Below are 22496 nucleotides of genomic sequence, written 5' to 3'. Positions count from 1 at the left end.
TAAGCCAGGAGCGATTTTTGAGCGCATAGCCAGGAGTAACCCCTGAGCATCACTGGGTGTGGCCCCCCAAATAAAACAACAACAGAAAAACCAAACTCTTTTTTTGGGGAGGCACACCTGGCTCTGTGCTCAGAAATAGCTCCTGGAGGGGCTGGAGAGATAGCACAAAGGTAGGGTGTTTGCCTTAGATGCAGAAGGACCGTGGTTCGAATTCTGGCATCCCATATGATATCCTGAGCCTGCCAGGAGTGACTTCTGAGCATAGAGCCTGGACTAACTCGAGCGCTGCTGGGTGTGACACCCCACAGAAATAAACCAAAAAACAAAAACACCCAACAACAACAACAACAACAACAACAAGAAATAGCTCCTGGCAGTCGCAGGAGACCATCTGGGATGCCAGGGATCGAACCGAATTCATCCCGAGTCATCCACTTGCAAGGCAAAAGTCCTAAGTCCTACTGCTGTGCTATCACTCCAACTTGCTCTAATGTCAATACTTTTAAGTTTAAAACAAGACACTTTGTCCTTGTTTGGCAGCAATACTGAATGATTCTGCAATGGCTGTGTTTTTCTATTAACAGCCATTCACTGTAGAAAGTTGAAAATTTAATGAGCATGTTAATGTGGCTACAAATGACGAATCAGTGCATTTTGAAATTTGAAGGCCTCTGAGGGGTTGAATGTACTGGCTTTAAATGTGGATTCTCGTCTACATGTATGGCCAAAGCTAATTATCAGCTGTGAGTCTGAGTTCTCATCTGTAAAATAGGTTTATATTCACGCCACAGGATTATTCCTCAGGCTCCTGGGACATAATGGGGAACTTGATTAGTTATTATTATTGTTGTTCAAAAATTATATGTTACTTCTTCACATCTCCTTTAGCTTATTCAATGCAGCTGGAAACCTAGCATTACTACAGAGCTTCATGAGTCAGCGCACACACACATATGTCTGGGGTCAATCCCCAGCACTGCATGTTCCACTGAGCACTTCTAGGTGTGACAGTCAAACAAAAAAACATGGCAAACACAAGTATTTCAGTATAATAGGTATCTATACTTGAAAACTATGGGAATTCTATAATTAAGGGCTTGCATTTTGGGTTAGCATTCTTTCTTTCTCCATGGATTGTCCCTATTCTTTCAGATTCTTGTTATATGGGCAGTCTTTTGGGTCAGGGACCAGTGAACTGGGAATTTTTTTTACTGGGACTGGTGATCATCACTAGCCTATCAGTGAATGCATAGGAAGGTATAAACATCCTCTGTGTAAACTGACAAACATGTCTTATCTGCAACTGTGGAAAGAAGCTGCTCTGACGGCCTGGAGTCTGTGTGCAGAGAGAGCAGAGTGAGGGACTTTGTTCTAGCAGGTCCCCAGGTGCTAAAGGGCACTTCCCTTGCCAAGGTTTCTTCCCATATACAGCTTGTACATTCCTCTCATGTTAGCAGGTTTCCTAACTGCAGGCAGTTAGGAAGGGCAGCTGCAAGATCTTATGAAGATCGGGCACATTCCAAGGATCCAATAAAAGTCCATTAGTTGCATCTAACTTCCAAAGGAAGAAAGAAAGCTGAGAGATTTCTTGAAGTTCCTGAAGAACAACACAAAGGCAGAAGCAGGAGAAAGAGGCTGGATCTGGAAGTGCTAAAATGGGCTCAGCTTGGGTAGTGGAGAATGTACCTCCTTCAAATTTAAGTTTCCTTTTTTTGTTTTTTGGGCCATGCCCAAAAAGGGGTTACTCCCGGCTATGCGCTCAGAAATTGTTCCTAGCTGGGGGACCATATGGGACACCAGGATCGAACCCAGGTCCGTCCTGGGTCGGCCATGTGCAAGGCAAATACCCTACAGCTATGCTATCTCCCCAGGTCCCCAAATTTAATTTCTTGAACCTAATTAAGGAGTGGTTTAAAGACACCCTCTTCTCAAGGCCAGCCCTTCTTCCATAGTCTCAGGTCCAAGGACTTAAGTTCTTTCCAGCCTTGGGAAATATTGACCAAATTTAACTTTGAATGGCCTTAACCAGATCAGAGGTCAAAGGGTCCTATGGAGTTTCATTCTTAGTCACATGTCATTAATGAGGCTTTGGGGAGGGGTCTACCCAATCCCTTCACTCCCAGTTTAGAAAAAAAACTTTGTGTTTTCCAAGCCATTTCTGCATAGTGGATAAAAATAGGAAAAAGTTCTTATATTTTTGGGATCAGAATCATCTTAGTTCCTACTCAAGCATTTATTTAGAAGGTAGAGGCCCTTCTAATGTCTTTGATTTTGGGCTAGACCCAGAAATGCTGTACTCTGGTAGTGTTCCCAGGACCCTACGGGGGAACTCAGGTTGGCTGTGTGCAAGGCCAAGTTCCGTACCTGCTTTACTGCTTTGACAGCTAATAGTCAGCCAGAGCAGCCAGGAATTCTGCTGAGGGAATGCGGTGTCCTGACAGGAGGCAGAGATGGCCTTCATTATGCACTTATGCAACTCAGCAACAAATCACACTGTGCTCACCATCTTATGTCTTTTTACATGTCTTTGCTTGCTCCAAAAATTTTTTTTGGTAGTAAACAAAAGAATTATAACCCTTTTTATCGGGCATATCTGAATCAACTTCCTTTAGGCATTAGTCCCAACCCTCGCTTGAAGCACTTGGTAGATGTGATCCCATGACCCATTCATTCCAAGCAGCTCATTTCCCAGGGAGGAATTCTGGTCTGAGACTGGTTCTTGGCCTTCTGAAGACACTAAAAAAGATGTTTGTTTGTTTGTTTTAATTTTTTGCTTGCTTGTATTTTGGAGTCACAACTGGCTCTGCACCCAGAAATCATTCCTGGCAGGCTCTGGGGGACCTTATGGGATGGCAGGGGATGTAACTTGGGGTCAGTTGGCGTGCATGGCAAACGCTTTCCCCGCAGCGCAATCGCTCTGGCCCACGCACCGTTTTGGGGAAACAAATGCGCATTCCCGGGAGCACGGCGACCGGCCCCCCATCTCTTTCCCTACTCGCCGAATCGAATCTGCAGTTTCGACTTGCATCCGACAACCCTGAACCCCGGAGAGCGGGAGGGGGGCGACATCCACCATTCGGGCTCTTTCTCCCCTCCCTCAGAATCCTGGGCCTTCTTTTCTCCTCGTCCAGCAGGCCCGGGGACAAAGGCGACGTGGCCCTAGGACCACCAAGGTTCTCCTTAGAGAGAGCAAAAAAAAAAAAAAAAAAAAACCACAGCTAGCCTGTGCCCGGCTTTCTGGTTGGCGTCCGCGCCACCTTCCGCGCATGCGCGGCGGAAGTGACGCGAGAGAAACGAAGGCCCGGAACAGCTCTTTCCGGTGTAAGCACCGCCCCTTCCGACATCAAGCACACCTCTTCCGGTACACGCCCCGCCTCCGCGGCCGCGCCCCTCCCCCGGCCGCTCTGTCAGGCGCCGCCGCCGCCGCCGCCGCCTCTCCCCGCACTCGGGCTCTCGCCGCCCGCTCGCTCCCTCCGCTGCTCACGCACCTGCCGCGGCCCGACCCCCGCGGCCCGCCGCCCGCCGTTCGCCCCGCCGCGTCCCGCCCCGGCCGGAGGCCCCGGCCTGGGCCGCCGCGGGAGCTCGCGGCTGCGTCACGGCCGCCCCGCCAGCCAAGATGGACACCGCCGAGGAAGGTAGGTCGGCGCCTCGGCCTGGAAACCCGGCGGCGGCGGTGCCGTTGGTCCGGGGCTCGCGGGGGCGGCCAAGGTGACCCCGAGGCGGCCCCGCGGCTCTGCGCATGCGCGGTGCCCGGCCCGGGGGTCGGTCGGTCTGTCGGGTGGGCTTCGGGGGCCGCGGTGGAGGGGCCCCGCGCGTCGCCCGCGCCCTGCACCCCCCCCGAACTTCTGGGTCCTTGGGCAACTCGGGGGGCCGCTGGGGACACCCTCCGCAAGGGCGGCTCGGGTGAACCGGGGACCCCTATTCCCTGCCCAGCTTTCTTTCCCCGGCCACACTTTGGCCAGCTTTTGTTGGGGTTTGCTTTTGGGTGCTGCTGGGGTTGTTGGGGCGCCCCGGGCACCCCGGTTGGGCTCCAGGGGGGTGTCAGGTCTTGCAAGTTTTTTTTGGTTTGTTTATTATTTTAGGAGGTGCACTTCCTTTCCTTTCCCTTCCACCCACCCACCACCCATCACCCACCCAGCGCGGTCTGTGCACCCAGGAGAAAGTTGCAGAGTCCGCGTTCCTGCAGGGCCCCGAGCGGGCCTCGGGCAACCCCTCTTCTGGATTGGGCTGGGCTGGGCTGGGCTAGGGGAGTTTGGGTCTTCTTCCCCCTGTGCATACTCGGGGTGGGGGGCGAGCTGGACTCGCCCCGCGCGCCCCTTGGAGGAGGTCTGTCCTAGCCGCTACTTTGGAGAGGAGGTGCGCTCGCGCGCATGCATGGGTGCGCTGTAGTTGGGGGAATGTGGGGACAGGGGGGTACCTGGCTCTGCCTGGTCGGGTCTTTGGCTTCTCCTCCAGGAGTGTTGGAGAAGGGAGACACCCTTAGCTGGGGGCCAAAGACTTGGCTTGGAGCATCTTTCCTGGACCTCCACTTTGAGGTGTGTGTGTGGGTGGGTGGGTGGATGTGTGAGTGGGTAGGTGATTGGGGGGACCTTTCTCCATACTGACAGTATGGCCAAGGGAGTGACGGGGGGGATCCCCTGGGAAAGACAGGGTGCATGATTTCTGTAGGCTCAGGCCTACAGTGCCGGTTTAGGGGTGCTTGTATTTGTCGCCTGCTGTATACCGGGCATTGATGCCTTTCGTGCCTTGGACACGGGACCCGCGCGATGGCGAGCGATACTAAGTCAGGAGTTGCATATACATTTGAGGGTTATGGGGAACCGCGAAGAAGTATTTCATCTGTGTTCGTCCAGAATGTCAAACTTTTCTTTTCCTTGTAAAGTTAAAATAGGGTGTAAATAAAAGGCGTTTACCAACTTGCTCTGCTCCGGCCAGTAAGGACTAGCACGGAGAAGGATGGACTTGACCAGGCACTTCATAGAAAACTTTGACTTGCTAAAGGCTTTTTGCTGAAAAGGCATAATAAGCGGCTCTTTGATGATGCAAACCAAGGGTTCCCGGGCGGCAGGGCCAAGGCCACACACAGGTAGCAGATGGCAGAGTGAGATTTACACGGAGGTCTGGCAGGCTCCGAGGGCATTTTAGACGTTTTCAAGTACCTAGCCGATGCCCACTGTTGAAATGACTTCTCTTCCTCAGTTCCTTTATTGGACAATTTCCATTATCTGACGGGGCTTTTATTTTGCATATGTTTTTATGAGAGATTAGTCATGACACGAAAGTGAATTATTAATGCTTCTGAGACCTCTTGCTGTAAAATTCCACATTAGAAGTGTCCTGAAAAATTTTCAAGATTAACTTGGAAAAATACTGGGTGGAAAGGGGATTCCAGTATAAAGTGAAGGTGGCAGAAAGTTTGGAAATAACTTATGTACTCAGTGAGGTGTTTTTTTTTTTGGAGGGGGGGGTGGGTCACATCCCAGGCGCTCAGGGGTTACATCTGACTGCACTCAGATTTCGCTCCTGGCAGGCACGGGGGACCATATGGGATGCTGGGATTTGAACCACAGCCTGTCCTGGATCTGCTGCTTGCAAGTCAAATGCCCCACTGCTGTCCTATCTCTTTGGCTCTCAGTGAGTTTTTTATTTTGGCTTTGGGGTCACACCTGGTGGTGTTTATACTTAATCCTGACTCTGTGCTCAGGCATCACCTCTGGCGTTCCTCAGGGGACCCTCTGGGGCACCAGAGAGCAGAGACCAGAGCCCTGGTCAGCTTGCTAACCCGCAAGGCTCTGACCCCTGTACTGAGTTTGCTCTCAGAAGGCTCTACTCCCTTTATCTCCCTTTCCACTAATCCCAGTTTGTTGTTTGGGATTTGCCCCCATGGAGACGAGAGGATACAAACTAGAACTTCTGCTTGCAAAGAAGGTGGTCCTTCCATCTGAGCTATCTGCTCACCCTTAAATACTTATTCCCAAACTGAAAAATGCAACTGGGGGGGGCCGAGAGATAGCATGGAGGTAAGGTGTTTGCCTTTCATGCAGAAGGACGGTGGTTCGAATCCCGGCATCCCATATGGTCCCCTGTGCCTGCCAGGGGCGATTTCTGAGCCTAGAGCCAGGAGTAACCCCTGAGCGCTGCCAGGTGTGACCCAAAAAACAAAAACAAAAACAAACAAAAAAAAGAAAAATGCAACTGAGTTTTTCAGTTTTTATGTAGGATTCTTGCAAAATATGGCTAACCATAAAATTTAAATGAAACTTTAATCATGAGCTGTTAAAAACACTGTAACATTGTTTACTTTCCTATTTTTAAAAATGTTTATCCAAACAGATTTAAGAATGTTATTAAGGGGCCGGAGAGATAGCATGGAGGTAAGGCGTTTGCCTTTCATGCAGGAGGTCATCGGTTCGAATCCCGGCGCCCCATATGGTCCCCTGTGCCTGCCAGGAGCAATTTCTGAGCCTGGAGCCAGGAATAACCCCTGAGCACTGCCAGGTGTGACCCAAAAACCAAAAAAAAAAAAAAAAAAAAAAAAAGAATGTTATTAAAATACCACTCATGCAGATTGAGTGCATTTTAAAATGGTGTGTTGTGATCGAGTACCTCTATTTTATTCTATTTTATTTTATTTAATTATTTATTTATTTGGTTTTTGGGCCACACCTCGTGATGCTCAGGGTTTACTCCTGGCTATGCACTCAGAAATTGCTCCTGGTTTGGGGGACCCTATGCGTCACCGAGGGTTGTGGTTGTCCTAGGTTAGCGCATAGCAAGGCAAATGCCCTACCGATGCACTGTCGCTCCAGCCCCAAGTACCTTTATTTTAAAATTAGCATGTTGCTTTCCTCTCATGGTACCATATATGATGTTTTAATCAAATACTCAATAATTTAAATTTATAGTAAACAGCTGTTAGAGAATTGCTTATTTGGCAGATGGATGTTGACTTTTCATGTTGTTTGTTATATTTTAAAGCTTTCATATAGGGAAAGGAGATGGGAGGTGTGAAAAGTCAGGGCAGGAACCCCTATGACAGTGATGGAAGTGGTTGGTTACTCTGGGGGAGGACTGGACGCTGAAAGTGGTAAAGCAAAATATATGAGATGCCTTGTCAATGGCATTATTGTTAAACCACTGTACCTAAAATGAAAAAGAAGAAAGTGCCGCGATAGAGGTAGGCTGAGGGGTGAGGGGAAACTAGGGAGCCTGGGAGAGGGAAGTGGACATTGGTGAAGGCATTAGTGTTGGAACATTGTATACTTGAAATGGAATCATGAAGAACTTGGTCACTTTCTAATTCATTAAAGTTCTTTCTTTTTTTTTTTTTTTTTTTTGGTTTTTGGGCCACACCCGGTAACGCTCAGGGGTTACTCCTGGCTATGCGCTCAGAAGTCGCTCCTGGCTTGGGGGACCATATGGGACGCCGGGGGATCGAACCAAGGTCCGTCTCCTAGGCTAGCGCAGGTAAGGCAGGCACCTTACCTCCAGCGCCACCGCCCGGCCCCCATTAAAGTTCTTTCTAAACTCTCCACTGTATTAGCTGTGTGTGTGAAATCATCAGATTTGTAATTGTATTAAAAGGATAGAAGAATAATTTCGGAGGAAGGTTTACACCCCACATTGCCTCAGAACTTTGGGGGACCATGTAGTGTCCGGAATGAACCTGTGGTCCCCACGTACATATAAGACATGTACTTCAGCCCTGTGGGTTGTCTCCTTGACCCTTGGGTGAATCATTCTCTGTGTTTGTCTTTTATTTTTTTGGTGGGTTGTGTGGGTGCACGTGCTTTATAAACCGTTAACCGTCAGATTTTCGATCTTCACAGCTAGAGGAGACTTTAGATATGTAACTTCCTCATTTTTTATTGCTTTGGAGTCTAATCCTTGAAGGATCCTTGTGGTGTCTTTCTGTTTCAGAGTGGAAAAATGTATATTCCCCTCTCAAGGATTGTGTGCGTTTAGACAGGAGAAACACTGCACTGTAGAGCTAGATGTGAGAAGAAATATTAATGCATGAAATGCACCGTAGAGCTAGATGTGAGAACAAATATTAATGCATGAAAGACGCGGTGAAATGCTTGCCACAGTGGAAGACTCTTGGTCTGCTGATATACAGAACTTATTTTTGTTTTTAAGCTTATTAAATTATCGCCCTTTACTGTCAGACCATAAGCAGAATCCTATTAGCAGTTATTTTGCTGTAATGCTAAAGCAGTTATTCTTTATCTGAATATGAGACATTGGGAAGATAAGAAATAAGATAAGCTGAAATAGACTACACTTGCTTCTGGCAGAATCCTAAGGTGACATGGATTTGTCAGAACAGAACTCTCTACTGTTTTCCTAGAGTCACGTGATTGTCTCCCCTAGAGTCACGTGATTGCCCCCCCCTGCTTCTAGACTTGTCTGCCTCATTCCTGCCACAGCTCAGCTTTCAGCTTAGACAGCTCATGCCCAGGATCCATGCACTTGTTTGACAAATGTTTATTGAGCACCTGTTATGAGCCGGATGCTATTTTATGCACTTGCATGAGGCAGGAGTAAAAAAAAAAAAAAAAAAAAAGAGTAGACCCGTTCTTAGTGCTTACATTTTTGTTTTTTGCTTGTGGAAAAGGGAGGGCAGAAAATAAACATGTGGGGGCCTGAGCAGTGATGCAGCGGTAGGGCGTTTTCCTTGCACGTAGCTGACCCAGGACGGACCGCAGTTTGATCCCCTGGTGTCCCATAAGATCCCCCAAGCCAGGAGCAATTTCTGAGTGCATAGCCAGGAGTAACCCCTGAGCGTCACCGGGTGTGGCCCAAAAATTTAAGAGAAAAGAAAAGAAACATGTGATATGTTATGTAGCAAAATGGGAAGACTAAGTGCCAGGGAGGGTAATTAGGAGGGGGGAGTAAGGAGGGCGGGCATAGGAGGGCAGGTGGTTCTCAGTGTGGCGGTTAAGGCAGGGCCCTCCCAGGGAAGGGGTAGAGGGGTGGAGGTCATCTGTGGGCAGAGGCCAGGACCAGTGTGAAATCTCCTCAGAAGGCAGCATGCCAGGAAAGTTGAATAAATAGCCAGGAGGGCTGGAGAAAAAGTACACGGGGTAAGGCCCTTCTCTTGCCTTGCTTCTGATTGACCTGGATTCTATATCTGACATCCCACGCTTGGGCCCCTGAGCGAAGAGCCAGGAGTAAGCCCCGACCACTGCCAGAGGGAAAATGGAAAAGCCCGGAGGTGTTATCAATGCTGTAATAGTGAACTGGTTAGGAGAGGAGGAGTAAGGGAAAGCAGAGGGCGTGTCCGGGGAGAGGAATCAGTCTGGACTTGGACTTTTGAGAGACTGCTGCTGCTCTGGGACAATTTGGGCAGCAGCCAGACGTTTTCTTCCATTTCTTCTTTATTTTATTTTATTTTTGTTTTTGGGCCACATCCGGTGATGTTCAGGGGTTACTCCTGGCTGTCTGCTCAGAAATAGCTCCTGGCAGGCACGGGGGACCATATGGGACACCGGGATTCGAACCAACCACCTTTGGTCCTGGATCGGCTGCTTGCAAGGCAAACGCCGCTGTGCTATCTCTCCGGGCCCCCATTTCTTCTTTAACTGGCTCACTTTCTGGCCATATCAATACAGGTCAGATCGAAAGCCCAGAAATCTGGGGGCTCGAATCTGACTGGCCTGTCAGGTCCGTTATCTCCCATGATCTAGGTCAGGTATCTGGGTAGTGCCAGGGATGGTCAGGTAAGAGTAAGTAAATATCAGCATGTGCTTGGCACTTGCCTGGCTCTGAGGCTGGTTCTCAGCCTACCTGCCAGATGCAAAGAGGACCTGGTGGCCCTGACCCTGATAGGCCTCCCCACAGCACCTTCTGTGAGTCAGCAGGCTCTGCCAGGAGGGGCCCAGGGTCCTTGGACGCTGGGTCACATACTGATGTTAAAAGATACATACACACACCACACAGAGCACACAGGCAGGTTTTCTTCACAGAGAATAGTGTAGTCAACAGAGCACAGGCCTAGACCAGGAGCACTGCAAGGAGTGGGTGGCTTGCAGTTACAAAGTTGCAATTGTGTGGTGGTGGATTTAACTAGATTACTATAGCCATCATTGATATACATGCCATTTGGTTTTAGGCTGGAAACTAATGTTACATGTCAGTTCTATTTCAATTAGAAAAAAATCCCGTTGGCTGGGGCCGTGCTTGGTGCCTGCGAGGTTGTTGACCCAGTATTCTGGCCAGGCCAAGGATGGGAAGTGATCAGTGCTGCTAGTGTACTTCATGTCGGATGGAGAGCACACATATTTTACATATAAAATATATACATTGGTCCGCATGCATCATGTGGGTGCTTGGGGGCTCATGTTAGATTGCACTCAGGCTCTCTCACAAAGTAAGACCTGTACTTGTCTGAGTGTGAGCACTAAGAAAAGGAAACAAGACCCCGAGGGTAAAAGCTCTTTTTCTGGCTTTAGTTTAGACTGCTGTGGCAGTGGGCTAGGCAGAGTATTTAGAGAGGAATGTGAAGGCCGGGGTTTGAACCTAGGTTGGTGGGGCAAGGCAGACACCCTACCTATTGTACCTATCACTCTGGCCCTGGCGATTGGGTTTCTATTAGGGTTTTATCAATTCTAACTGGGAAAAGTTCTGGTTTTATAAGGACCACCAGGGCAAAGCATGGCCGACTGGTAGCTTAAGCAACAAAAGCTGATTTTGGGAAAGGAAGAATCTGAGCTCCAGACAGAGAAGCTGGGTGTGCTTCTACCTCGTGTGCTCCTTGCTGTATGTCTAATCCACTCACCATCCTCAACATCTCACCACAAGTTACAGAGGTTTTGTTTTTACACTCAGAAATTATTCATGGCAGGATCAGGGGATGCTGGGGATTGAACTCGGTCAGCTTGCATGCAAGGCAAACACCCTCCTTGTTGTTCTATTGCTCTGGCCTCAGCCACTGCATTTTGAGGGTCACACCTGGTGGGGCTCCAAGATCATACATGTGGGTGCCCAGGTGGGCTACGTGTCAGGGGCCAAGTGCAAAGCAAGTGCCTTAGCTGTACTTCTTTAGCCGCTCTCTGCCTTATTATTGGCTCCATCTGACATTGCTCAAGGGTTATTCCTGGCTTGGTGCTTGGGAACTCAATGGGCTTGGCCTAGAACTCCGAGTTCTGCATCAAAAGCATATGTTCAGCCATTGGAGCAGCCCCTACCCTTAGTGATCTCTTGAAAAACCTTGTCTCCAAAGACTGCGCTGTCATTTTGAGGCATGGGGTTAATTAACGTTAGAATTTGGGGGTGATCAGCGTACCCAAGTGCCACCTCCGTCACTGTGTGCCTCCGCTCACCTCAGACTGCCAACTATGACCCTCATGGCTCCTGACGATTACCTGGCATAGCCCTGGTGACCCACAATGTCATCAGCTCCCCAACCCCCGAGCAGTGAGCCACTGGGCTGTGTGCTAAATGGCCAGACCCTAACATGGTTCCTAGTATTTCAGGGCATGCCTACTGCAGTCTCTACAGATGCTAGAATCATGGAAGTATCCCCATCTGCTCCCACATCCCTGAATATGGCCGCAAGTAAAAAAAAAAAAAAAAAAAAGGCAAACTGAAAAATAAAAGACTCAAATGAAAGCAATTTTAAACTCAGACATGGCAACAAAAATATTTTTCTAATAAATGAATTTTGGAAGACAAACTCACACTAAGAATAGTAGCATTATCTCTTGTTTCAGCTATGCAGAAAATGACCAGGTTCTCATCTCTGTGCTTCTGTAGTTACTGCTTCCCTATGTTTTGGTGAGTTTATGAAGATATGCCTCACATAGTCTCAATAAATAGGAACCTGACTTTTCTGATAACTTTGTCATATTCTTTCTTTTGGGGTGGGGGGTCACATCCAGATGTTCTCAGAGCTAACTCCTGGCTCTTGCTTGGGGCTCACTCCTGGCAGGGCTCTGGGACCATTTGGGAGCAGAGGATTGAACCCAGGTCAGCTTTGTGCAAGGCAGGCACCTCACCCACTGTACTGTCTGGCCCCTGGCGATGCCACCTCCTTTGCTGACCTGGCTTAGCTTTCACCCCGTCAGTGAGGACATCTCAGTGGGTTTAAAAGGAAAAGGGTATGGATCTGCGTATATAGGACTGGTTATAATATAGATGCTTGCCTTGCTTGAGGCCAACCCTAGTTTTATCCAGGGCATTGTCAGGGATAATTCCTGAGCATATTTGTTCCATGTTTGCCACTAGAGTTTGGAGCCAGCCTTAGGAGCTAGGGGAATACAGACGTTGTTTGATATTAGTGATAAAAATGGAATTTACAGGGAATCAGAGAGATAGCACAGCAGTTGGGCGTTTGCCTTTTACACAGCTGACCTGAGATGACCCGAGTTCTATTCCCAGCATCCCATATGGTCCCGGGAGCCTGCCAGGAGCGATTTTTGAGGCCTGAGCTGGGAGTAACCCCTGAGCATTGCCAGGCGTGGTGCAAAAACCAAAAGAAAAAAAAAATTATGATCCATAGCCTGGAGGGTGGGTCCTAATACAAGGTTGTCTCTATTTCTGATCCCACTCCAGCACTGCAGGGTGAACTTAGCTGGGAGTATTCCAAAGCCAGAGCAATAAAAAACAAACAAACAAACAAACAAACAAAAAGCAAACCACCAAACTATAAGCAGAAATGAGAATTCTAGAGAAGTATTCCCACAATAATACCCACTCCTAGATATTTCTCATGCTGTGAAGGTATGATACATGTGAGTGTCCGTGTCACATGAACTATGCTCGTATTTGGAAGATATGCATGACTCAGTGATAAATACGTGGTAGAGAACCGCAACAAGGTTGGTTTAAAAAGTTAGCTTTATCGAGGAATGCCCAGCATACAATTAAATGCACTTACTGACAGGGTATTAGGATTTGATAAGTTTGGCAGTGATAAAATTAGCATTATATATTTTTAAAATTAGCATTTTAATTTAATTTTTGTTTTGTTTTTGGGCCACACCGACTGTGCTCAGGGGTTACTCCTGGCTCTGCACTCAGAAATTGCTCCTGGCAGGCTCGGGAACCTATGGGATGCTGGGGATTGAACCCAGGTTCATCTCATCAGAAATTGCTCCTGGCTATAGGGTTTGGGGAGGCCCCATACCAGAGCCTTTCTCCCTAGCCTGGGGAGTGCTGGGAGGCTTGGCAGGCCCCCAGCCATCCTTATCTTTTCCCCCTGACTCCAGGCCTTCCCTGGGTGCCAGCTCAGTTGGCCAGAAGTGGGTTCAGGTGGACTGGTAGTGGTCCTCAGGCTTCCCCCCTCCCTCTGTACTCCATGTGGGAGGTGCATGGGGAGGAGGGTGGGCAGACATCTGGCTTCTGGTTTCCTCCTTAATTCTGGAGACCAGTTCTTGCCAGGTACAGGGTTTTTCTCCACTGGACTTCAGGCCTTCCCTGGGCGCCAGTCTAGGTGGACTCTATAGGGGTCAACAGGCTTTCCCCCTACGTCTCCCTACACTAATGGGAATGCATTCTGGGAGGAGGGCGGGCCGTTCTAGCGCTGGTTTATGTTGGGACAGTCAGTGGAAATTTTTTCTCCTTGTTTTCATATTGATAGTATTGTATGCATTTTTCTATATATCCATAATATCCATCTTGTATTGTGACCTTGATACTGCCTTACAAAGCTCATTTCTAATATTTTACTGCCTCAGTCCCAACCCTTACTTCCCCCCATCTTCCCATGTAGGTACAGCTAATGACACGAAGCTCACCACATAGAGTGATAAGTGTAGTTGGAGAGATGACTACACTGAAAACTATCATAACAATGTGAATGAATGAGGGAAAAAGAAAGCCTGTCTCGAGTACAGGTGTGGGTGGGGTGGGGAGTAGGTAGATCTAGGAAATTGGTGGTGGGAATCCTGCACTGGTGAAGGGGGGTGTTCTTTACATGACTGTAATCATACAACTACAATTATATTTGTAATCACGGTGTTTAAATAAAGATAATTAAAAAAAAAAAAGAAATTGCTCCTGGCAGGTTCGGGGACCATATGGGATGCTGGGGATTGAACCCAGGTTCATCTCTGGTAGGCAGCATGCAAGGCAAATGCCCTACAGCTGTGCTATTACTCTGGCCCCATTTTTTTTTGGCCACAGCCAAAGGTGCTTAGGTTACTCTTGGCTCTGCACTCAGAAAACACTCCTCAATGGGTTTGGGTACCCTATGGGATGTTGGGGGTTGGACCAGGGTCAGTCACATGCAAGGCAAATGCCCGACCTGCTGTGCTATTGCTCCGGCTCCAAAATTAGCTTTATTTTATGTGCCTCAAAACAGATTTTTTTCTCTGACTTTCTGTGCTTTAGGTAGCTAAAATGAAATTATTTCATTTTTGGTGCTATACTCAGGGTATTCACTGAGTATAGGAATTATTCCTGGATGTCATCCAGGAGAAGTGTGGGATACTGGGGATCGAACCTGGGTCTGTCACATGCAAGGCCAGGCCCTCTCCGCTGCAGCTGTGCCCAGTCTCTGAGGTCAGAAAGTGTGACCATGTGTGCTCTCTGGTTCCCACAGACAGCACTTCCGGAAGCAAGACACTTGACTCTCACGCTCCACTCACCAAAGCAAGCCAGGCTAGAGTCTCCTTACAAACAGGAAACAGCCTAGTCCTGGGGCTGGAGCCATTGGAGTGGGGAAGGTGCTTGCCTTGCATGTAGTCCGCCCAGGCACCATCCCCTGAAGCCCAGAGGGTCACCGCCATGATTGATTTCTGAGTTCAGAGCCAGGAGTGCTGCTGCGTGTGGAGTGCTGCTGCGTGTGGAGTGCTGCTGCGTGTGGCCCCAAAATAAATGAAAACAATCCAAAAAGAAACAGCATAGTCCTACCTGATAGTTGGAAAATGGAGAATCAGAAATATTTGATGGCTAGTGCTGCTGATTGCCACCATCCCTGTTAGCACTGATTATTTCGTAGTTGGTGAAATAAATACCAATGGGAGTACATTGTAAACATGCAGCCTTATTAGACATTTTAGAGGGAGCACTTGATGTCATGACCCTTTAAATTTTCACTGTTTTATATGTGCATATAAATATTATTGTAGAAAATCTTTTATTTCTCCAATGCCTGGGATCAAACCAAGCAAGGCAGGCGCTCTACCACAGATCCACATCTCTGGTCCTCTTGATTTTGTGGGGAGCAGCACCCCCAGCATTACTCAGGGACACTGCTCAGTGCTCAAGGATTGCTCTTGGCGGTACTTGTGGGACCATCTAGGGTCCTTCAGCATGTAAAGCCTGGGCACGAGCCATCTCCCAGTCTCAGAAACCCATTGCTTCAACTTCTGTTCCCAGGAAACACTGCAGGCTTCAGACTAGTTCCTACTGCTTTGTGTACATGGCTGACTGGTTCCTATAGTGATGATATTGTAGACAGTGACAGGATGTCTTTTTTAATTGCGAACAACCATTTTTAATTTCTGCTCTAGCAGCCCAGCCCATGAGAATGTTCTATTTTTACTGTTTGCAGATATGAAATAATTTGAAAACCACTTTTTGAAAGTGAAGTCTTATTACCATTCTAGTTGATTCATAACAATGATTTTTATTTTTTTTGTTGTTGTTTTTGGGCCCCACTTGGCTGTGCTCAGGGATCACTCCTGGCAGGGCTGGGGATTGAACCTAGGTTGGCCCCATGCCAAGCAAACATCCTCTTCACTGTACTCTCTCTAGCCACTCCCCTCTGTGTGTGGGGTCGGGTTTGGGCTCCTAATCCTTCTATGCTTCTTGCCTGTGTTCAGGGAACTAGTTGGGTATTGGCGATCGAGCTACAGGTCAGCACTGCAAGGCAGATAAATGCTTCCCCTTCTTTCTGTACTGTCTCTCTGTCCTTTACCTCCCCTTTCTTGAAAAATAAAAGTCTCCGAGGCCTCTGTATTTATTCGTTTTTTGGGGGTTTAGGGAGCAGATATAGTGGTGCTCTATGTCCTTTCCAGGCTCTGTTGAGGTGTCACTCCTGGTAGTGCTGGGGAACCTTTGGTGTTGCTGAGGATTGAACCTACATACAAGGCAGTTTCCGTATTATTCCAGTATTATCTCCCCAGCTGTGATATCTCCCTTTCATACAATAGGTTCTTGTAAAAGTCTTACTTAGCTACAGATGGTAAAAACTTTGTACTACAAAAGACTGCATATATTTTAAGTGTAGTTTTGTCACATTTCAAACATGCACACACTAGACTAATACAGTTAATTGCCATGTAGCCAGAGTATGATTTCAACATAAATAAGCTATGGTTGGAATTCGTTGTTTTTTTTTTTTTTTTTTTTTTTTTTTTTTTTTTTTTTTTTTTGGTTTTTTGGGCCACACCCGGCGGTGCTCAGGGGTTACTCCTGGCTGCCTGCTCAGAAATAGCTCCTGGCAGGCACGGGGGACCATATGGGACACCGGGATTCGAACCAACCACCTTTGGTCCTGGATCGGCTGCTTGCAAGGCAAAAGCCGCTGTGCTATCTCTCCGGGCCCGGAATTCGTTGTTTTCAGTCTGGCTTCTGTTGACTCTCTTCACTTGACCCGTATTTTCAGAGATGATCTCTCTAAAAGCACACGTACCCACACTATGACTGGCAAAATATTTACTGACTTTATCCCCCAACTTTTAAATGACTGATGGTCATATCATTCTGTTAAGCAGGGTGGTTTTCTGTGTGGTGTTTCTTTGTTCTTCCTTCTATGTTAGAAGATGTCCTAGATGTGTATAATCATATTACCGTACTGTCTGAAGGCTTTGAAACATTTCTATACAGGTTTATTTTATTTTTTTTTATTTAGGGTCTGCTTTTATTCTACTGATATAATTTTTTTTTTTTTTTTGTTTCTGGGCCATAAGCTTAGTGCTTACTACCAGTTCTACTCAGGCATCACTCCTGGCAGTGCTTAGGGGTCCATAGGCGGTGCCAGGGATCAGACCTCTTATGTGCAAGGCAAATGCCACACCCACTGTACTGTCTGTCCCTTTGGTCCCACTTTGATACAACTTTCATAATAATATAGGTAGATTATTCAATATGGGTGGGGGAAGTGGCTCTTGATAGAGCATAGGCCTGGCTTACATGAAACTTGGGTTCTAACCCTGGCAAATGAACAACAACGAGAGGGAGTGTCACAGAGATGTGCAAGAGGGAAGGTGCTTGCCTAGCATGCAGGTTATCCTGATTCATTTCTTCCACATATGATCTCCTGAGGCACAGTCAGGAGTGAGCCCTGAGCATGTCAGTTTAGACCCCTAAACTAAAAGCAAGTAAACAAACAACAACAATATAAAGGTATCATAAAAGTTTTCATAGTTCTAAAACTGGGAGATGTAGAATGATGATCTTCAGCCATGAGTGTGAGGGGGTGGAAATATGGTTTTTGTGCTTTAACTGCCGATCTGTGGACCTGTGTGTGTGTGTGTGTGTGTGTGTGTGCGTGCGCGCGCGCGCGCACGCATGTGTTTATGTTTGTATGTGTGTGTGTGTTTATGTTTAAGCAGCCCAAAAAAGGAAGTCAAGTGTGCTGTATATGTTTGTATTTGCTGCATAAGAAGATGAAATTAAATGGGGCTAGATTTGTTAGTGGTGAGGGGTTACATCTGACTTTGAGCTCAGGGATCAGTCCTGGCAGGTTTGGAAAACCATATAGGATGCCTGGGATTGAATCTGGGTTGACTGCATGCAAAGCAAACACCCTACCCTGTACTGTTTCTTTGGAGCCATGTGCTAAATGTTTAAAAACAAAATCTCAAACAAGAAAATGAATTATTCATTATAGAAGAGGGTCCTGTAACAGTAAAAAACCATCCTACTTAAGATCTTTTAAAAATACATACAACTTGGGGCCTGAAAGGTAGCACAGCAGTAGGGCGTTTGCCTTGCACTCAGCCGACCCAGGACAGGCGGTGGTTCGAATCCCGGTACCCCATATGGTCCCCTGAGCCAGCCAGGAGCAATTTCTGAACTCAGGGCCAGGAATAACCCCTGAGCACCGCTGGGTGTGACCCAAACAACAACGACAACAACAACAACAAACAAAAACAAAAAATACAACGTGTTTAAAAATAATAGATGTTCCTTGAGACCTCAACACCTATAACTTAAAGTTTAATAATAATAGATAATAGGAAAATAGTTAAAGAAATGATTGCATTCAGCATAATTTCCTGTTTGTAACACTTGTTTATTTAGAAGGCGAGAACTTGAGACATTCTGGTGTGTGCATTCTCCCTTTCTCTGCATCATCAAGATAGTCCTTTGATATTAACTTTTTCATGAAGACACTGATTTACAAAATGCTTCATGTGGAGTTTCAGGCATCCTGTGTCCTAGCACCAGTCCCATCTCCAGCGTCACCTTCCATCCACCAAAGACCTTTTAAAACTTCCCCATTTAGTCAGAGAGCAGAGGGGTGTCTTACATCCTCTTTCTATTTGTCTTTGGGTTACACCTGGCCATGTTCAGGAAGTTGGTTTTTTTTTTTTGCCATATTAAAACAAAATTAGGAGCTGGAGTGATAGCACAGCAGTAGGGCATTTGCCTTGCATGTGGACGACCCAGCAAGAACCTGGGTTTGATCCCCGGCATTCCTATTGTCCCCCAAGCCTGCCATGAGTAACCCCTGAGCACCACTGGATATGGCCCAAAAACCAAAAAATAAAATAAAATAAAAACGCTTTCTAGCATATCAATTACATGTTGATGTAAAACATTGTGCAAGAAAATAAGCTTATATTCCAAACCTCAAATACTGATGATCATGGATTTTTTTTTTCACTTGCAATGTTTGATCCGAGGCAGCACTTTTTTTTTTTTTTTTTAAATCTGCAGTCTCATTGTGGAAAACCTGACACTGGCAAGACAGCAAAAAGGCAGCTGCCTGTCTTGAGTGTCCAGGGTAGATCTGCCCCTGCAGAGATGGGCAAGTTTAGGTCTCTAGACTGTTTGGGAGAGCCCTTGGCTGACTGAGGTCTGGGTGATTGATTATATCTCTGTTGTTCTGCCACTCGAGGAATTAGATTTTCTTACTTTCTCTTTGAGTTTTGGGCCACACATCTGGTGGTGGTTAGTATTGACTCCTGATTCTGTGCTTGGGAATCACCCCTGGCAGTGCTCTGGAGCCCCTGCAGGGTGTTGGGATTGAATCTGGTGGCTCTCTGCTCACTGGCAGGAATGAGCTACTCTGAAGGGCAGTGGCCTGCTGAATTTGTGGGTGTTTTGCTGTTGCCTTTATGTGGGCTCTGCGAGCTTCCACACCAACCTGGGCCTGTGGAGAGAAGAGGTGCCCTGGGGTGGGGGCAGCCACAGCTCCATCATGCTACCTCGAGCTGTGTGTTTGATCTCTCCATGTGGTCTATTTTTAAAATTTATTTATTTTTGAATTCCAAGTCTTTCACAGTTATATTTAAGGTACATAACGACAGTGAATTACCCCTGTGTGGTCTTTATCGCCCATCACAGTGGCAGATGGGTGATGGGCTGTTGCCATGCATGTCCCCCTCCCCCGCTGTGCCCTGGCTGTGTTTGCATCCACAGGTGCCTAGCACCCCTTTGTCATAGTCACTACTGTGCTCTGTTCCAACTCCGGAATCACCCTCAGGTTGGCACTGGAGACTGGCCCAGTGGACCTGTGTCTGGCACCAGCCTGCTCCCAGTAGGCCTGTCCTCTACCTGGTCGGTTCTGTTGTAAACTTGACATCTGAGTGCTTGTGTGGGCTTGGTATTTGCAGGTGGGGTCCAGGCAGCTGGGTCTCCCCCACCTGTGGATGTGGGGGTTGGGGATTATTGTTGCTCGTGGGCTCCTGAGTCTCTGCTGGTCTCACATCTCCTGGTCGCCCACTCCTAGGGCCCCTGTGCCTGCCCCGGGACCCTGATGGGCCAGAACTTGGGTCTTGTCCCTCAGTGGCACCAACTATGCCCCGGGACCCTGATGGGCCAGAACTTGGGTCTTGTCCCTCAGTGGCACCAACTATGCCCAGCAGGGCAGCAAGTGCTCAGGCAGACCTTCTCTGCAGCTGGAAGAACCTGAGGGTTCTGCTTTTCAGTCTCATACTGGAAGGAATTCACTTGAACATTTTATTTCTTTAGGGCCAAGACTGCTTACCGCCGGATCATTCCAGCTTTTGTCCTGGGGTTGAATGTGGCACGGTTAAGTACTTGTGGCTTTTGGTTCCCCCCTGGGGAGCCTCCCTGCACCCCTATTTCCTGTGGGTTTCTGTTTGGGTCCCCTTGCTGGAGTGGTAAACAGGTTTGAAGGTGCCGTGAGGATTAAGAAAACTAGACAGGGGCCGGGAAGGTGGTGCTACAGGTAAGGTGTCTGCCTTGCAAGCGCTAGCGTAGGACAGACCGCGGTTTGATCCCCCAGCATGCCGTATGGTTCCCCCCCCCCCCCAGCCAGGGGCGATTTCTGAGCGCATAGCCAGGAGTAAACCCTGAGCATCAAACGGGTGTGGCCCAAAAAAGAAAAAAAAAGAAAACAGACAGGCTTAATAGAGAAGAACCTGAGGTGAGGGGCCTTCATGGACAATCTTTTTTGTTCAGTATCAGTCAGGACAGAAGGAAGGGCAGGTGCTAACTGGCAAAAGTAAATGTCTAATGCTGGGGCCAGAGAGATAGCATGGAGGTAAGGTGTTTGCCTTGCATGCAGAAGGACAGTGGTCCCCCGAGCCTGCCAGGAGCGATTTCTGAGCATAGAGCCAGGAGTAACCCCGAGTAACCCCGAGCACTGCCGGATGTGACCCAACCTTCCCCCCCCCCAAAAAAAAAACCCAAAATACCTCCAAAAAACCAAAAAATGTCTAATGCTAGCCTAGGTGGGTCTTTTCATCTCAAAAGGTGGGTATGTGGAGGAAGAGGAAGCAAGGGCAGAGCTGTGGATAGTCTTTCTCCCTGAGAGGCTGACAAAGGAGTGAATTCGGGACCCTCATCAACAAAGCCTTCTCTTCAAATGTACAGTCCTTAAGCCATCTTTTCCCGCCACTCTCTTTGGACTGTCAGCTCTCTAGCTGCACTTATTTCTTGGCAGTCTTCGTATGCAACTTCCCCTGACCCAGGATCAAGTGTCCCCACCTTCCCAAGAATATAGAGTTTTCACAGTGTCCCCCACTGACCTGGTGTCTTGCAGATAGCACTACCATGGATGGAAGGGGACGGACCCTGCCCTTCCCCTTGTCTTGCTCACGGGGTGTCTCTGGAACCGGAGGGACTCAAAGCCCATGGAAGCTGCCTGTTACTGCTGCTGGGAGTTACAGAATGGGGGTGTGGGCACGGTTCTGTTCTGTTGGACTTGGGACTTGGTGGAGTCCTGCTGGGAGCATAGTGTCTTCATGTTCCCACCCTGGCCCATGATGTCATCGTTCCTGCAGGATGAAGGTGTGAGTGGGATGGAGTTTGCCCAGGCGGACACTAACCCCAGTGTCAGTATTATGGGGCGCCACCCTCTTCTGAGACCCTGCTGTGTGTCAGCGACCCCAGGACAGTATGGGGGCTGTTCTCTCCTATGTGCTGTCACCTCTCTGCATGGTGGGCCCACTTGTCAGGGTCACCCTCTCTCTCTGTGCTGCTTTTTGGCACACTCACTGTGCCAGTGACTCAGGAGCTGCGCTTTATCTATTTCAGGCACAGTGCTGTGGGAGCACTGGGGGACAATAGGGAGCATTAAGGGAGCAGGATGGGGCTGATTGGACAACGGGGAGGGTGCTTACCCTGAGGTCCACCTGGATTCGATCCTGGCACTCTGTGGCTAACTGCAGTCTGGACTCAGCTCCAGCTCACTGAGTTCCCTCTGGGCTCTGTTCACACCATTGTCTCTGCAATCACAGCTCCTTCAGCAGCACTGTCCTGTGGTGTGGGGCTGTCTTTTGTGCCGCCCACTGTTCCCATTCCCCCCCCCCCCCCCATTTAGCAGTCACTATGGGAGACTTTTAAAGGAAATAAGTTTCAACTTGACTCTCATGCAGATCTCATAGAGAGGAGCAGTTGATTTATCCTATAGCAGCATTAAAATTTTTTCTGGTATATGAAACCTTTGCTTTGTGATAGTTTTGGTACTGCTGAGGAGCTGCTCCTGGTTCCGTGCTGGCTCAACCATGCCACACCCACGCCAGCATTAAGTCCAGGCTCCTCAATGCCACACAGGCCCTCAGCACACGGAGCTTTCTTTCCAATCCTCATGATTCCCCTTATTACTATTCCTGCCACTCGCTATAATTCTCTCTGTTGTCATCAGTATTTACCGAGTGACATAACTTCAGTTAATATGCAATATTTTTGTTTTTTGGGTTCTATGTATTTACAGCAATTTGGTTTTTCTCCTTGTTCACAGATATATGTAGAGTGTGTCGGTCGGAAGGAACCCCTGAGAAGCCTCTCTACCACCCTTGTGTCTGTACTGGCAGTATTAAGTTTATCCATCAAGAATGGTGAGTAACTGCTTAGAATGTTCATTCCTTTGTTTTGGGCCAAACCCACTGCTGCTGATTAACTCCTGATCT

The 22496-nt window shown here is 48.0% G+C and overlaps 1 protein-coding gene across 2 annotated transcripts in view; it reads left to right on the top strand.

Annotated features, from left to right (window-relative positions):
* Nucleotides 1-3437: 3437 nt before the first annotated feature.
* The window catches only part of MARCHF6 (membrane associated ring-CH-type finger 6), a 74452-nt gene continuing 55393 nt past the window's right edge, over nt 3438-22496 (top strand). Inside the window, exons 1-2 of one of the 2 annotated variants that reach the window (XM_049767908.1) lie at nt 3438-3635; nt 22328-22424. In XM_049767908.1, the coding sequence (XP_049623865.1) occupies nt 3617-3635; nt 22328-22424 (116 nt within the window). In that variant the 5' untranslated portion in view covers nt 3438-3616. The remainder of the gene's footprint in view (nt 3636-22327; nt 22425-22496) is intronic. The other variant, XM_049767909.1, reaches the window with a different exon arrangement.

This window comes from Suncus etruscus, chromosome 2 (assembly GCF_024139225.1).
Source record: "Suncus etruscus isolate mSunEtr1 chromosome 2, mSunEtr1.pri.cur, whole genome shotgun sequence".
Classification (NCBI taxonomy): domain Eukaryota; kingdom Metazoa; phylum Chordata; class Mammalia; order Eulipotyphla; family Soricidae; genus Suncus; species Suncus etruscus.
The sequence above is the reverse complement of the archived record's forward strand: the minus strand, read 5'-3'. Positions and strand labels throughout refer to the sequence as shown.